The sequence below is a fragment of the Meleagris gallopavo genome, chromosome 7, assembly GCF_905368555.1.
Source record: "Meleagris gallopavo chromosome 7, MGAL_WU_HG_1.1, whole genome shotgun sequence".
NCBI classification, from domain to species: domain Eukaryota; kingdom Metazoa; phylum Chordata; class Aves; order Galliformes; family Phasianidae; genus Meleagris; species Meleagris gallopavo.
Genome location: NC_139410.1, coordinates 25,713,723 through 25,731,025, shown reverse-complemented (window position 1 = coordinate 25,731,025; position 17,303 = coordinate 25,713,723). Strand labels below are relative to the sequence as shown.

Sequence of the window (17,303 nt, the reverse complement as noted above, 5' to 3'; positions counted from 1 at the left end):
GAAGACAGAATTCACAAGGCTGCTAAAACCAGAGCAGCATTCAGCAGCTGTCAGCACCTCGCTGCTCCTTTGCATTTAGGATTGCAGCATCTGCTGACAAAACAGCCACCATTTCATTCCTTCTTCTTAAATCCCTGCAGAATATTCCTCAATGTGTCCCAGAATGACAACACAGCACTGCGACGGATGAACTTGAGGTCCTTTCTGATGGCCCCTTTGCAAAGGGTCACAAAGTACCCGCTGCTGCTCAGCAGAATCATCAAGGCCACCACTGAGTACCACCCAGATCACGGCAGCCTGCGGGAGGCCAAGAGCCGCATCGAGTCCCACCTGGAGCACATCAACATGAAAACCAAGCAGGAAGGAAACACGTGGACCCTCCGCTCCTTTCGCCAAGACAGCAAGAAGAAGAGGGAAGTCATCAACATAGAAATGAGGGAAACTGCCCTCAAAACTGTGGGATGGCTGCGGGAGGAAACACGATTTGTGATGGAGGGATCTCTGCAGCTGGCCCAGCCCCCTGACGGCCAGTGGGTAAAGAAAGGCAGCAAGACCCTGAAGTTTCAGAACATGCAGGTCCTCCTCCTGGTGAATATGAAACGTGTGTCTGAGTCCAGCCTGGAGTCAGCTGAGCCAGGGCCTGTGAAGGATGCTGTACTGGTACTCATCAGGGACAAAAATAATGGGAAGTTCCATTTGCTCAGGGAGCCCTTGAGGCTGAGTAATTGCATTGTCTCCACTGATCCTGACTGTGACGACACTTTTGAACTCATTGAAATCAGGAGGGAGGCGTTTGTGTTCCGGGACAGCGACCGGGCACGGACTCACCACTGGTTCCGGCAGATCAGGCGGTACTCGCGGGAGTTGGGCTCCTGGAAGAAGCGTCGGAACGCACTGCCCAACATCATGATCAGCACGCCTCATACCAGGCCCTGAAACCGGGGTGGGCAGCACGCAGTGACACTGGGCTTGGCCAGAGCCACATGCGAGGACCCCTGAGAGCCTGGGTGGCTTGAATTTGCTCTGCTTCATGGACAACGTGGAAAGAGTCTGATGCATGAACTACTTACTGAGCAGCACTGGAACCAAATGTTACAGCCTAATCCCAGTCTCCAGCCTCAGGACTCAGAGCCTGTTTGTGGCTGATGAACATGCACAGAGCGGCCTGCTAAGGAGCAGACCTCTGGAGGAAAATAATGAGTTTAACTTGTTAATATTGCACTGTGGGAGAATGACGTATGATGCTTGCTTTTGCATGAATTCTGTTGAAAGCCAGTCTTGATAACATGAGAGAGGTTTCTACCATTGACTATATTTCATCAGCATTAGGTAAAGTCAGGGTCAAAATTAGGTGCAGTATTATGCAGAAGAGGAGGAAAGTTGGAGAAAATGTTTTCCATCGCTACTCCTAAGGACTGTATTTCATTTTTCAATTGTATCTTCAGTCACAATACTTGTTTTAAAAGGTCTTTCATATTTAATCCAAGTCAAGTAGGAGTCAATTTACTCTGATCCAGCTGCATGCACACAGCACACGAGAAAGGTCAGATGATAAAAGGGGTTCTTGCGTGTGCACCCCAAATACATGTAAAGACCATTGGAAGAGCGGTATCCCCCCAATGGAAGTCTGTATTTAATGGACTTAGAGACTGAAACATTACACTGCATCTAAAATATTTCAGAACTGTATGTAAATATGGCTCTGCTACCACTAATAGTGAACTTAAAATGCAATTATTTAAATGATGTAATCTAGTGTATTTCAAAATTTAACTGGAAGGAACAATTTACATTGTCCTGTAGAGAAAACATAAAAGCTTTTAATAATTATGTTTCAATGACTTTAGGTGGGTATTTTTTAAAAGAAATATTTGGGTTTTCTGGAGTAGATATTTCATTTGATGTGAGTGGCATTTGAGTGAACGATTGCCTGTGTCTCCTGAACAGAATTCAGAAGTAGTCCTAATGAAACTGGGAGGGCAGTGCAGCCCTGCTGCCCTCAGAAACAATAACTGGCACAAAACGTTGTGCCTGGCCACAGTCCTGCCTGGGCAGGTCAGGCCCCAGTACGTGAGAAATGAGAGCTGAACCTGAGACCACAAAGCTCCCCTGTAAGGTCCAGCCTCTCTCAGTTCCTCGGCAGGGAAATTACTTGAAGATGAACAGTGGTAAAAGGCAAAAAGGCCCTAACCTTTTCAGCCTGACATTACCACTGACTGTGGCCCTACGATTACACCATCAGCAAAATGTCACGCTGTGACTAACACGACAAAGGCCATGTTACAGCCCGAGAGGCTAAATTAAAGGAGCCTGAATTTTGGTTGGCGAATCTCAGAGAACAGTCCTTAAATGTTCATTCAGATCCCCAGGGTAAGGACAAAGCCAATCAGCATTATTCACCATCAACAAGATACTTCTGATACACATAAGGAGCATATTTGTGTATCTCTCCAGAGATCGGCATCAGCTAGCGCACAGACAAAGGCGGACAGGGCTGTCTCTACAAAGGTGGGTAGGCTCTGATCCTGTAAGGTCTCCATTGACCCAACACTTAAGTAGGCCTCCACAGTGTATCCAGGTTTGTCCCTCTGCTGCAGCTGCTGGGGCTCCTTGTTCTGCTCCGGGTACTGAAGAAGACACCAGCAGTGAAACATGCTTGCTGGCTGCATTTTTTCTTTAGTGCTTTATTTTGTCCATGAGAAAATAGGAGTATTTGCATCCTCTGGAGACATTGCAAACATATATCCAAGATGAGGGTGGCAGCACACTGCAGTGAGCCATAGCTGGCAAAATGCCTGTCAGGGCAGCAGCACAAGTGAGCTGGCATTCCCTCCAGCTATTTCTAGCTGTTAGACAACAAATTGTTTGTTCCCCAAAACATGCACTGAGCAGCCAGTGAATAGCATGAGGCACTTATTTTAATTTGTTGTTTGTTTTTCAAATAAATTGACACAGAAGCAGAGCAGCTGCTGGATGAAGACTTCTGCAATGCTCTCATGACAGATCCTCATCGAACCGCCTTTGAGCCTCATTCTCATACCATGCAAAAAACAACAGCTTGTTGTGCCTTCATTTTCTCTCCCACGATCAGAGCAATGCAGCATCCTTCTCTTCATTACCTCCCGTGGCAGTTGTGTTAAGAGAAGACATAAGGACAGTAAGCGTAATATGTTATCCATATGGCAAGTGGCTTTCACAGCCACAAAGAGCTGCTGCTGCGTCCTGAGATGCCAATTACTTTCCAGTGTTTTTCAGTTCTCTCCATTTCAATTCACACTCAAAACCAGAGGTGAACTGTTGGTACAGTCATATATTTAAATCAAGCTATTGCTGGTCTCCTTGGCTGCTCCAAAAGGTTAGGAAACAATAAGTATATGGAAAAGATCAAATTTTCAGTATCAATCTTGCATTTGGATGATCATTCTGTTTTTCAGGTTCTGGGTTCTTCTAAGTATGATAGGAAATAGGCAGTGTTTGCAGCAGCCTGCCTGGCTATTTCCTCTGCACCAGGCACACTCCCAAAAGAAAGCCCATGAATAATTGCCCTGTGTTGAGTTACGAACAGAACATGTACTTGGTGCTGTAGCCCTGTCCTAAAACAAGGGAACAGTACAAGCTCTTGGGTCTGGGACATCTGCTGTGGTAAGGGACAGACTGATTGTGGAACATGCCCCACTAGACAGTTGTGTTTTGAATATTATCTTTTACGTATCCAGTGTGTACTCAGCTGCTTGCCTGCTTTTAAATTACAGGTGTTGAAGGGAGCACAGCACTGAGCGGTCTCTTCGGCCCTGCGAACGCTCGTGCTGTGAGGTGAGCCTGCACAGGAAGGGTGAGCAGTGCCAACACATTAACAAGGCAGTAAGTTTCCATAATCCTCAAGTACCTTTCTGAACCTGGATGGTCTCTCTCCTGGGAAGTTGCAGGTCTTTCAGTATCACATGCACACATCTTCCAGGGCAGCCCTAGAGATTAGCCGTGCTGTACTTTTCCATTTCTGATTAACCTGACAAAATGCTGTCATAACACAGTGCTTGGAAGCAGGCTACAAGCCAAGGAAGTCATTTGTTCCAAACTGGCCTTCTTAGGACTATACAATACTTTTATGCTTCTCAGAATTCATGACTGACAAAACTAAGATTACTTTTCAAGACTCCTTCCAACTTACCTTGTTGGTATAAGGAGGACAGAAGGAAGAGAGATCCTTCTGGGATAAAGGGGAAAAAAAAGAAGAACGTCAAATTACTCCCTTAATTCATTGCAACTCATAAAGAACCATTAGCAGGAATTTAGTATGACTCTTACTGGTAGCTTACCAGGAAAAAAAAAAGGGGGGGAAGAAATTGTCAGTCTTTATCATAGAGTTTGAGATCAAAAGGTGCCCAGAAAGACAATGCTGGATTAAGATTTCTCTATGAGATCAGGACCCAAAGAAGGAGAGAAAATCCACTTCAAGAGTAAGCATGCTGGGTGGGAAAACCTGGAGAAAAAAGAACAACAAACATGAGGAGATAAGAGTAACAGCTTTAGAAAGCAGAGACTTCTGCTCTAGAGAAAGATCTGTCTTTTAGGCTGAAGGAAATGGTGAATCTCATTCTGTCCCCAGCATCCTCAGCAGGACAAGGATTCACATCTTCTGGCATCACATCAAAGATACCTCTTCAGGCTTTATGGATAAAGCACCTTTTTGGGATGTCAGTTTTGCTTCCCCTTAGTACACGTGCTGAGGATCTTACATTTTCCCCAACAGAAGCAGTTTGGACGTTTGTATACCCATAGTGTGAATGTGCAGCTGAACCAACGTTCAGACAAGAGCATGCTCCCCCTTCTTTCAAGCAAGGGCTTGTTTTGAGACAGTCACTCTCAGGCAGGGCAGTGCCCCAGCGATGGCTGCCCAGAGCAAGCCAGAAGTGGCAATGAACACAAGGAGAAAAACCTGCCTGGAAATAGATATCTTAAATAATTTACGCCTGGCTCACAGCAAGCGTACAGGAGATGCTATGCCGTAAAGGACTGTTCCTTTCAAAGTCAAACACTTACTGACACCCCTTGAACTGAACAGGCAGCCAGCTCTCTGGACAGCCTCTACATTTCAATGGAGCTGCACCACATGACCAAACAGCAGACAGCAGTCAGTCCTTTGATGAGGGAGGATGGGCTGCTGATGAGCAGCCGAGGTCATTATCCACACGCAGAGCCAGGAGTCATCCGTGTTTACTTTCTGCTCTTGTTAATTGCATTGGTGTGTAATGACTTTACTGGCTGAAAAAGGGGAGTGAGGTTCTACAGCACAGAAGGCACTGCTCTGCAGTAAAGGAAGACGTTGTTTGCCCGTAGAGAAAATCCTCAGCAGTTGCTAACAACTGGAAGCAGTTAATGACTGCAAGAAAATCAGGCAACTTAGCAGATAGCACTACAGCTCAGCAAACACTTAAATCAAGCACCACAGGGTGAGGAAGGAGCCTCCCTCTGCGTGCTGGCACATGGTGTGCAGCGCTGTGCAGTGAACCGGGCTCGGAGCAAGCACCTCTGAAAAGGATTGTTTCAGCTAGAGCAGTTCCTTAATCCAGTTCATTGCACAAAGACGTGTGCTGGCACCAGAAAAGGGCAGTCTGGAGGTGATGATGTGCCCTTTAACAACTGCCAGCTCGAAGAGGGTGCTGGGCTCGGGCTGAAGTTTATCAATTCCAGCAGACAGAGCTGGTTAAACAACCACCCTGAAGTCTCCGCTGCATCCTGTGCTATGGCACTGCTCACCCCTAATGGTTTCCTGAATGGTTTCAGGTCAGTACTTTCATTGATCTGCAGGGATTGAACAGGCAGTGCTATTAACAAATAACAGTTAATCAACTATTTGAGTACCCTTTTTACTGAAGCAAAGAAGCAGCAGAGAAATGACGTCAAGATGGAGGAAAAAAGCTGTAAGCAAACACAAAGACAATCCAAGAGAGCGCTCGCTGGAACACATTTCAGGCCAAAGTGGTTCAGAGAACAGCTGTGCTGGCTGTTGAGTCAGACTCTCTGGTGCTCCTGCACTGACTCACTGCCTCCCCTCCCAGCTGCCCGCACACGCTGCAGTGTGTTCAGTACCAAGAAGGAGTTGGTTCAGAGTTCTATTATGAGCCATCAAGCTTCTGCAGACTTCAGAGCTCTGCCTCTCCTTGGCATTCCTGCTCAGGAACATGATTTAGCAGAGGCTAGTTAGTTACGGTTGTATGGTTAGGCTGTGATTGGACTCGATGATCTTTAAGGTCTTTTCCAACCTGAGTGATTCTGATTCCCCACTGACTCACCTACTCCATTACTGCTGGGAAAGGGGAGGGTCAGAGAGGAGAGACCTCCAACTCAATTCTGAGTCTTCCCTTCTTTCCTCTGCTCCCGACTGCGAGACATAAGTACAGCTTATTTAGCACCAGCATTAAGTGCAAATTCACCATCCAGGCCAGGAGATCCTACAAGCTATCTGTCCAGAGGAAGCTCCAGAAAGATGCATGCGCCCATCTTTTCCTGCTGCACCTTAGGGAGAATGTTTGCTGTTTCTTTTTCCCTTCCCCAGACCCAGCTTGGTAAATACACTATGCAGACTGCCTCTTGCAAGTAATGCTTTTCCAGAGGAAGATGCTAAGCTCTCACAGAACCTAGGAACAGGAAAGAACAAGGGGTTTGCGAAACACCCGAGGGGAAGGTGACGCTGCAGTGTCAGGCACTTGCTCTTCATACAGCCTTTGACAAAACAATGCCATGACTTGCAGACTTTAGAAGCCCTGAGACTTGCTCTTCCAGTTGTCCCTCTCACAGCTCCAGCATGTCTGCACGTGTGGCACAGCACTGCTATCTCACCAGCTGCAGAAAGCCACAGGAGATGCAGAAGCTGGCGGATCTGGCATCTACTGAAAACTGTATATGGGATTCAACATCAGGAAGCAGAGCTGTTCCATGACCAAACACATCCAAAGCTGCTGGGACATTAAGCCAGCATAAAGCCTTAACACATGTCCTGCAACAAGAAACCCGTCCTGCCAGGTGGCCTCACATCCCAAGCCCACATGCCAAGAACCCTCCAACCTGAGTGGCACCAGTCTGATGCTCAGGAAGCTTCTAATTCCTCTGCTCCCACACATTTCCTGTGTAAGCTTGGTCCCAGTCTCAGAGCCCAAGGGCGTTGTTTCATGAGCCTTTGCTTTAGATGGTAGAACTGGCTTAATTTCTTCCTTCCTCCCACCTCCACAGGGTTGAAGTGAGAAAGAAGCAAACAGTGGCACAAGGTGAGAACAAACACACACTTTTAAAGCTGGACTCAGTGCCAAGGGCCTCAGGAAGTTATACCCTCATTTTCTTCAGCTGTGATAGGGGGACACTATCTGGCTGTTACATGGCAGGATGAGGACAAACGTGAAATATTATGAGACACTCTGAAGATAAGCCTTGCTGCATCTTGGACATGGCATTAATAGCCTCCTTCATATCTCTCTATTTTAACTTGTTTAACAAGTTAATTATTTTTTTTTTTTTTAAGTCTATCAAATCTGTGTGCAGCTTGACTAGCACTGACTAGCACTCTGCTTGCCAGCTGGTGACTGTGCTCCATGTAACAGCGTACACCCAAAGTGAGCCCACATACACATGAAGGCTGAATTTGAACTATGGTACTTCAAGTTAAGCTCCCAGGAAGGAAAGACAGGAACATCAGATAATCAGACAACAGAGTTACCAAATGGCCAAAGAACAGTTTTTATTGGCCAAAGTAACCAAGAAACCATTTTCTTCCAATAAACAAAATAAAAACATAACTGAAACAATGGGAAACGTTTGTCAACTAATTGAAACACTAACTAACCCACGTAAGCTTGATTGTTCATATTCATCCTCTGGAAATAATCCTCCTTCTAAACAAGCTGCTTCTTTCTCTTGTGCTACTGCACCCCCTGAAGTAAGAAAGTGGAAAGACTCAAAGTCATCAAGGACAAGAGAACAAATGCTCTGGGAGGTATGGATCTGTCCATTCGCACAGATGGAAAAGGCTGTTGGTATCTGCAAATATCTCACATGCAAAGTATCTGACCCTAACAGTTTCCCTTTTGGGGGGCATACATTTTACTGTGTGAACTTTTTTTTTTCTAAACCCAGGAAACAGTACAATCATGGCCTATACAGGTTGTTAAAACTCAAATTCTACCTGCACTTTGTCAGTTAACACTTCTCTATTCATAAACTTTGCTAGTTCAAAAGGAAATAAAAAGCTACGGAGTTCCTAATGTAAATGACTGTGTTTAAACTCAACATTTACTCATGTCAGTAAATGAGACAGCAGTCAGTAAAAGCAGATAGTTGAGAAAGCCTTGTACACTCTGGTAGCAGGCACGTTGGAGGGGAAAAATGAGAAAGATGCACCCGGGTGTAATACACCGATTCCAAGGGGAGATACACTAACTGGAGCCATTCTAAAAGATCTGGTTAATAAAAGTTATGCAAACCTGTTCAACTTAACTGATGTAGGTGAAAATTGAAAAAAAAAACAAAACCAACACAAAACAACAGAAAACAAAACAACCCAGTGTCTTAGAAAATCCATACTGATATTTATAGACTGTGCTTTTAAGATGTCACAAACATCTGCACCAAGCTGCATGCTGTGCACATATCTTTAAAGGGGTGTGAGTAGAAACAGCTGCAGCACACAACTCCCAGAGTACTGAAGCAACACTACAGACCCAGTGAGAATTCTGGCTTGTGGGAGTTACTGACCACCTGCTGTTGTGCACAGAACAGCAATGTGTGTTCTGACAGAGGAATTTAACTGGGAACAGAGGGCCTGCAGCGCTAACCTACACATGATTTTACAAAACATTTTGAGATCTAACACCCATACTACACCTTTTGTAAGAAAATAGAGAGCAGCTATCGGCTGCAGTTCTTCTAAACTACTGTAGGAAGGCTTTGCTAGCACGCCTCCAAACTTGGCAACCATTTGAGGTAATCAACGATGCTATTAAAATCAGCATCCTTCATTTCTCTCCACCCGCACCACCCGCTGCATCCTTATTGAGTCCTCTGATGGACAAGTCATAAACCACTTCCTCAATTTTCTTGACGTCGTACTTCAGGCCGTCGTAACGCTTCCTCAGGGAGTCGTTCTTCAGGTTGAGGAGACGGAAGCCCGAATCCAACTCGTTGATAAAAGTCGAGATGCGGAGCGGGCGAGAATAGTCACCGGCTGTGACGCTGTTCACTGCCAGCCTGGCCTGGGAGAAGAGGCACAAATCACCTGGGAGAACGTCAGAGGAACACACCCAACCACTCCCCCTTTCCCATCGTTTCCTTTAGCAAATGCAGCAGATCTGTTGACCAGACTCGTGAATTTTCAATCCAGAGCCTCGATTAACACTTAATACATCAGTGAGGAACAACCCTGACATGCAGACAAGCAGTTGGCTAAAGGTCAGACTCATTCAGATACAAACCATAATTCCACAAACTACTTGGGACATTTAAAACAATACCAGCTACTTCTATGTCAGTTTCAACCCAAACGTTTGCATGGATATCTTCCCTACCAGCTCACTGGCCAGAGTCAAGACACCAGAAAGGTAGTCTTCAATGTCCAGGTGGAAGCCCCTCTCCCGATCAGCTTCAACTAAGAAAAAAAGCAGAGTGGTGATCAGGTGATACTGAACATGAGCAGAAGCCAGCAAGCTGAAATTGCATTTATTTACTGGAGCTAATTTGAAATATCAAATTTACGAAATATTATTACAAAATAAAAAACATCCTTTTCCTGTATATGATGCAATTACTGCCTCTTCATAGCATTTTGATTTAGCATCTTTTATATCCTCAACCAGACTTGCAATAGGTTATAATTAATCTAACAAAATAACTGAATTTACATAGAGCAGAGAGGTCTACAGTTCTTTTGGTGTTTTTTTTTCCCCCTCAAATTCTGTGCTCTGAGAGGCAACGGTTCTCTCACAGCATAAAAAAAATCTTTTCTTTTTAAACACCAAACCAAAAGGTGAGAAAAACAAGCAGTCACCCTTGTGTTATTCTTTTGGCAGAGAGGCAGTCTGCATGCACGCTCTTCGCAATGAAGAACTTACTAATGCATAACTACTTTTGTTTACATTCAGTTTTCCAATTCCAAGCTACAACACCTGAAAACTTCACAGGTTTTCTCTCTTCTGTTACAACGAACTTACTCCCAAGTATTTCTGCAACAGCTTCTCGGGTCACCAACGTTTCTGTCTCCAAGTAGACTACAAACGCTGCCAGAAACACCAACCGCTGAAGCACAAACCTCCAGTGCTCATGAAATCTGTTGAAGGAAACACCAAATCATGATAAAAAAATAAGCAACATCCATTACTGAGGAACGAGCATTTCAGATGTCTGCAGTATAGACTGTTTTCTACCATTACACATCACACTCTGCAAGATTATTTGCTCACCAAACTACACTAAGCTTGAAATCCATTCCTCAGTCCCCCAGAACTACCCCTTTGCTGAACATCAGCACTGCTCACAGCCCTCACGCAGCTGCTCAGCTCACTGTTTCTCAGGCTGTCACACCCACCAGACAACCACCTCCTTCCCTCCTGTCTCCCAGCAGCACTTCTGAGCTGGCATTCTTGGTCTATGATTTGTTCTTGCTATACACTGTCCCCTTCTGGTGGCAAATAAAACAAAGGCAATGACTTCATTTATGATCTGTGGTATCAAACAGCTACTTTGTGGCAGATTTAGAGCCATGTTTTCAGAAATGTCCCTAACCTAACAGCTTAACTGAAATTAATGGAGCAGCAAATGCTTTCACAAACAAGGGGCGCTCCAACAGAACACCAATTTCTTAAGTTTTCCTTTCTAAGATCTCACACTAGTCTACTGCTCATCAGTTCTCAAGCAGAACTGCTGGGCCCATAAGCCTTTAAATCACTCCGCTGAAGTAATGGTGCCAAATACACTCGCCCCATACTCAGATCCACCTGTAATACTGATCAGCAGGAAACTTGGTCTTCAGAGATTCCATCTGTGTTCTTACTGTACCAAAGTGTTCCCGAGCCTTCTGACATTTCTTTGGTACTGAAAAAGAAACAATGCAACGTTCAGTGCTCGACAAAAAACAGGATTTTGAAAACAAAGAGTTGTAACTGCACTAATGCTCCTCTGAACACACTGCTCACTTTTGTCCAAGACAGCTCACCAACATTCAGGTTGCTCTGAGCAGTCATAGCTACAGCACCAGGCACATGGAGGTCACAAATACCCCGGAGTTTTGGCTCCTTAGCTTTGAATTTGAGACAAGACACTCCAGTGTTACTTATGGAACACTGTTAATGGTGACTAATTACTTCTGCCACAGAATTTAAGCTGTGGGTGAAGTCTGCATTTTGTAGAGGATATTGATTGAAGAAAACATCAGGTCACACAATCACACAGAAGTAATGGGAGATGCAAACGGACAGAGGAAGAAAGGGATGAATAAAGGATCAACGTGTTATTCACCTGCAGACTGAACCAAGGAGCAAATAAGGCTGGTACCCATGCATAGAACGGGGCTACAAATGTGTAGTGATGAGGGACAGATGAGAAGAGGATATGGGGAAAGGCTGAAGGGGGCACTGAGTGCAAGGTCAGACAGACCCCATCTGAGGTAGAAGAGCTGTACTTTTAAAGGCCTGTACATGCAGTACTGCAGCCTGACACACTGAGCAGCAGCACGCACTGCACTGAATGGTTCTGTCATCAGTCACTACAAAAGAGCCGCAGCCCCACAATGAAGGAGGCCAGTGGCAGCTCCATGGGAACAGGTTTAGCCAAGAGCTATTTTAAATCCCTGGAGAAGGGAGGAAAGCTATGGTGCAATATAATGTTTTAAGTACCAGCAACCAGTACAGAAAATTGCCCTCTGTCAAACTTCCAGTTATCACACAGTTCTATGAAGGTAACTCGAGCCACCCCTCGCCCTTCCCTTCGGCATTACAGATTGCCTTGCCTGGTTTAAATCTGGTAAGTGCTTTCACTGGCTCTCTGCTATCTCCTCGAGTTCCACCTCTCTACTCCAACTGCTGATAAAAGACTCATTACAAAGGACCTTGCAGCAGGGAGCAGCAAGCTGCCACTTGTGATGGCACAAAAGAGGGCACAACGCACAGCACGGCTTCTTTTGGCAGCAGCACCAGCTCAACCGGCACGGAAATACAGCTGCAGTGACCAAGCGCCATTACTTTCACTGCCACCTGTCACCTTCGAGAAATTCTAAGTATTAAGAAAGCTCCAATTATAGACGTTGATATAGAACGCGGGGCTAAAGCCCTTAGTACAACAAAGCCCGGGCTACTCGTCCCCACGACGACTCCTGCGCTAGCCAGCTTTACTTCTTTACCACGAACCGCCTCGCACTCACTGTCTTGGAATCCGTTCCCTTGGTGCACCCCCTGCAGCAGCGTCAGCATCTCGCGGGCCGTCTGCTCCAGCGCCTGCACGACCTTCCGGATCTCCTGCGGACACACATTGCCGCCGCGGCTCAGCGCGCCGCCCGCCGCCCGCCGCCCGCCGCCCCCCGGCCCGGCCCCGCGCGCACCTCTCGGATGTCCTGGTCGGCCGTCAGCGCGCCCTGCAGCGCCACGAACATGGCGCTCACTGACATGGCGCCCGCCGCCGGCTCCCGCCTCTGGGGCCTCCGAGCGGCTCCCGCCGCGACGGGCTGCCCCGCGCCGCGCCTGAGCGTCGCCGGGCTGCCCCGCGCCGCGCCTGACGGAGGGAGCCGGGGAGCCCGGACCGGCGAGGAAGCGGCGAAGGCGGGGAGCGGCCGGCGTCACGGCGCGGAGCCGCGAGGGCTCCTCCCCGCGCTGCCGCCGCCCGCGCGAAGGCCGCGCTGCGCGGGGACGCGGCCCCGTTGCTAGGAGACGGGGCGCGAGGCGGGGGGCGAGCAGCGCCCCGTTGCTCGGAGACGGCGAGGAGCCGGCACGCGCTTGCGCGCAACCGCTGCCGCGCGACACTGCCGCGCGACACTGCCGCGCGACACTGCCGCGCGACACTGCCGCGAGGGAGGATGACGCGCTTCCGGCGGCCGCAGCGAGCGGAGCAGCATGGCGGCGGCGGCGGCGGAGGCGGAGGGAGCCGGGAAGCCGGCATCCTTTTTGTCCCTGGAGCCGCAGCTGCAGCGCGCGGTCCGGAAGAAAGTGCGGCGCGTCAGCAAGAACCGGGTGACCGAGGTGAGTGGGGCTGCGGGAATGGGCGAGCCGACCCGACCCGCTTTGTTCGGCGCTGACGCGGCCGTTGTGCCCCGCAGGAGGAGCTGACGCCGGGCGTCGTGTACGTGGGGCACCTCCCGCGCGGGCTGGGCGAGCCGCAGCTCCGGCAGTACTTCGAGCAGTTCGGCACCGTGCGGCGGTTGCGGCTCTCCAGGAGCAAGAAGGTACGTAGAGCCTGGCGGGCCCGCGACGCCTCCCGGCCCTCAGCACCGCGTGGGGAACTCGGCTGCGATTTCCTGAGCGGGCGGCGGGAGGCTCCCCGCCACTCGTCGTGTCTGAGAAACGAGGGCTTGAAGTTGAACTCGAGGGTGAAGACGTAGGGCTGGCGGTATCAGAACCACCACTGGCGGTCACGGCGGCTGTTAATAGGGCCCGTTGTTCCCCACCTAGATGTAGATTTGTGAGAAGGGTGAGCAGAGTGCACTGATTCACGGTAAAACCTGAAATGTCCCAGGAAGGGCTGTGCTGTCTCACTTGTGGCTTTGTGTTTCTGAATTGACCGTCGTGATCTAGCATTGCTGTATGAATAGCAACAGGAAGGTGAGCGTACACTGCTGAGCGGTTTGTTTCATGCACAGGTGTATACTTAGGAATTCTGTCTGACCAACGTGGGACTAAATCTGGTGCTTTTTGAGAACTCACTGAGCTGTGTGAAAATGTGCATTATATGCAGCTGAAAATGTGCATTAACTCTGGAAGCACAAAACATTTAAATTCAGTTCTTCAGCTACCAAAGCAGTACTTCAGGTCTCTCTGCTGTTGCTTGCAGACAGGAGGGAGCAAAGGTTATGCCTTCATCGAGTTCGAGTGTGACGATGTGGCCAAGATTGTTGCAGACACAATGAACAATTACCTCTTTTCTGAAAGACTGCTCAAGTGTGAGTATGGACCAAAGTGCACGTTCTGTAACGTGCAGAGCAAATCCGTGTACACTTGTGTTATTTTTCGGGGAGCTTTATGAAGAATCTTGTTTCCTTAATGGTTTTCTTTGTCCCCAAGGGATTTTCCTCTGTGTTGATCACATAGCACAGTCTCAGGGAGAGGTGAGGTCGCTGCAGAGCCCGTTCCTTTAATGCAGATTTTTTTTTTTTCATTTAAACTGTTGTAGCTGTGTCGTTAGGAGTTCTTTTGGTTAAAAGGTTAATGAAATTAGCAAGCTTCTCAGGTGTCTTTCTTAAAGGAATGTGAGCCAGATAGCTGCATCAGTTCTGAAAGTTGGGTCTCTCCGAGTGCTCTTTTGTTCCATTCTTCCACTCCCTTTCTACTCGAATTCAGTTACTTTCTGCCTTCTGCACTCCTACAATGCTGTAACAGCGCTTGCTACGGCTGTGGGTAACGTTACAATGGAACCCAACTGGCGTTGGTGAGAAGAGCAGCTTTGCTATCACCTGCTGTCGTATGCCTGTGGTACAGGTCAGTTCATGCCTCCTGAAAGGGTCCACGCGAACCTCTTCAAAAACAGCGACCGGATGTTTCAGAAGCCCTCTCAGCCAGCAGTGAAGCGCTACAATAAGGTCCGTTCCCTCGTTGAGAAGGCGAAGATGGCGAAGCGGCTGCTGCGGAAGGAGAACTGCTTGCGGAAGAGGTTGGCCGAAAAGGGGATCAAGTACAGCTTCCCTGGATTTGTAAGTCTGGGGTGGTTTTGATGAGGTTTTGATTTGTAGGTCACAGAAGAGCAACAGGGGCTTTTCCTAAGCTCCGGACTGTGTGTAATTTGGGTGATTCCTGTAGCAAAGCTTTTGTAGTTAAAAAGCAAAAAAAACTATAGACTGTTAGGTAAGAGTTTATATCTTCACATGGGAAATTTGTAATGATTCACCTCATCCGTTTTGCTTCCTAGGCTGCACAGGGCCTTCCTGTGAAGAGGAAGAAAGTTAAAACATCAAAGGCCAAACAGAACGTTTCTTTGACCAGCCAGGTAAGATCAAACAGTGCTGGTGCTGCCCAGCACCCCAACCGTCCACCCTGAGACAGATGGTTCAAGTCTGCAGCTGGTTTCTTTCTGCTGATTTCAGTGCCTGCAAACTGGGCATTGTTTTCTTCTGGGAGGTGTGTGAGGCAAAAGAGGGTCCTTTGAGGTGGATAAACACATTGGAATGGAAGACAGCAGTTGAATTTCCTCAGTTCTTTATCCTGTTGGGGTAATTAGCAGCAAAGGCTTCTGCTTATGCATTATTATTAGCAGTTTGCCATCTCCCTCGTGCTCTCCAGGCACGATTTTCCAGTATTTCAAAAGTTAATACCAGCTAAAACTAGCAGGATAAAAGGAAGCATCAGGTCATCAGCACTGAGATGTGGGACACCAACAGTCAGAATCTTTAAAGTATCAACATTTTTGTTTTATTACTGTTTTTTTTTTTTTTTTTTTTAATTTACTTAATTTTTCTTACTTTTCATAATTGGGATAGGGCTGTGTTTAGAAAGACAGGAAAACTCAATTGTGAGAAATGATTGAAATGATAAGACTGTAATGTTTCTGCTCTGCTGTGGGCTTGGACGTGGTGTTTTTATCTGCCATTCGCTAATAACTTAGGTGTGTTTTTTTTTTTCTAACTTTTTCTATCTTAGAATTTTAGTGCTTTGAGTCAGGAAATAAAAAGTTTAGAAAACCAACATTCATAATGGCATACTGGAAAACATTAATTTAGGTTTGCATTTCACATCTGCTCTTCTGGAGATGATACTTCTAGTCTGAAGAAGTACTGCCTGAAGGCAGTTATAAAAACAAAATGGTTTCTCTAAGACGTGGAAGTTGTGAAGGAAGGCTGCACTGAGGTGCCTTGTGGTACCACGGAGGTAGTGACAACTTTGTCTGGCAGATGCTTTGCAATGAATGATCTCTTTTTGATTTTTTTTTTTTTGATCTCTCAGGATCCTACTCCAGTCTGTACGCCTACAGTGCTTGAGCGCCGGAAAGCTCAGCAAGCGGATGATGACACAGATGACAATGAAATAATGATCAAACTGCCCCCTCCAAGTGTTAAGAAAGCTGTGCAGAGACCAAAGAAACAGCCAAGGAAAAAAAACAACCTGAAGAAACAAAAGTAGGCTTAAAATTCTGACAGCCATAGCCGTGTTTTTCCTCTTTCTCAACTCAAAATGAGGTGGAGCTTCTGTTGCCCTGTCTCAGTTTTTTCTGACCAGACTGTTTGTCTTTCATGGGCAGGGAAAATATTCACAAATAGTTCCCCTCCTGTTAGCTGTTGTGGAGCTGTATCTTCACTGCCTGTGAAGATTTTCTTGACTTTGCACTCATGAGTGCCTACAGTCATGCCAGAACCTTGTTATTCTGTAATTTGTCTCTAGCACACACAGATTTGAAAGGAAATGTTAGGCTGTCCATGCTGAGCCTGCTGATGGCATCTGTATTTTATACTTATTAATGATGACTTAAAATACAATTTTTAACTGTTCTTAGTTGCGTTGGCTTTGGTAGTGCTTCTGTTTAACTGAAAGTCTGTGCTGTATGTGAATTCTCACACAAATAGAAGGGGAGAGGGTTTTTTTTTTTTTCCTCAAGAAAGACATTCCTTGAATTTCATCTTGTTGGTGATCAGTCAGGTTTTCCCAGAGCTGTCTTGTGCAGAAACAGGACACCATGCTGCCCCAGCAAGCTTTCAGTCCTGCTTTCAGCAATGCTGGGAACGTCACCCTTTGCCACAATGTGGAGTGGCCAGAGGATTTTAAAAAGGTTCAGGAAGGTGAGAAGAGATGGAGGTGGATGTGATTATAATGACATTCTCTCTGTGACTCAAATCACTTTCCTTTGCTGTTGGGGAACTGCTGGGGAAGCCACTTGGGCGAGTTTGTCTTTATATCAAACACTCATCACCTTAGGCACGCAATGGAGTTCCACTGACAGCCTGATGATCACCATCAGCCACTGTTGGCTGTTTTTTTGGGGTTGGGCACATCTGCTTATTGATGTGAAACAGGCAGTGTTTACACCTCAGACCTGTAGAACCTGTAGTTAAGGTTTGGAGTGTGCTTTGAGACTAATTAATGTAACCACCATGGTTGGCAGAAATACCAGCACACTTTGAGCGTGTTAGG

General features: G+C 46.9%; 3 protein-coding genes across 5 annotated transcripts in view; 2 read left to right on the top strand and 1 right to left on the bottom strand.

Annotated features, from left to right (window-relative positions):
• The window catches only part of LOC100546146 (uncharacterized), a 44,900-nt gene extending 36,379 nt beyond the window's left edge, over positions 1–8,521 (top strand). For 2 of the 3 annotated variants that reach the window (XM_085228459.1, XM_085228460.1), the window contains exon 8: positions 141–8,521. In XM_085228459.1, coding sequence (XP_085084585.1) covers positions 141–936 — 796 coding nt within the window. In that variant the 3' untranslated portion in view covers positions 937–8,521. The remainder of the gene's footprint in view (positions 1–140) is intronic. The other variant, XR_014884481.1, reaches the window with a different exon arrangement.
• Positions 7,708–12,912, bottom strand: TSN (translin). Its single transcript, XM_085228461.1, has 6 exons — positions 12,578–12,912; positions 12,401–12,494; positions 10,980–11,076; positions 10,197–10,312; positions 9,555–9,634; positions 7,708–9,242 (listed from the first exon to the last, which is right to left on the bottom strand). Exons 1-6 carry the CDS (start codon positions 12,641–12,643, stop codon positions 9,006–9,008), a joined length of 690 nt encoding a protein of 229 aa, XP_085084587.1. The 5' UTR covers positions 12,644–12,912; the 3' UTR covers positions 7,708–9,005.
• A 114-nt stretch (positions 12,913–13,026) lies between these two features.
• On the top strand, positions 13,027–16,663 carry NIFK (nucleolar protein interacting with the FHA domain of MKI67). The gene is made up of 6 exons (XM_019617246.3): positions 13,027–13,211; positions 13,289–13,414; positions 14,020–14,128; positions 14,664–14,875; positions 15,091–15,168; positions 16,122–16,663. Exons 1-6 carry the CDS (start codon positions 13,086–13,088, stop codon positions 16,296–16,298), a joined length of 828 nt encoding a protein of 275 aa, XP_019472791.2. The 5' UTR covers positions 13,027–13,085; the 3' UTR covers positions 16,299–16,663.
• Positions 16,664–17,303: the final 640 nt, after the last annotated feature.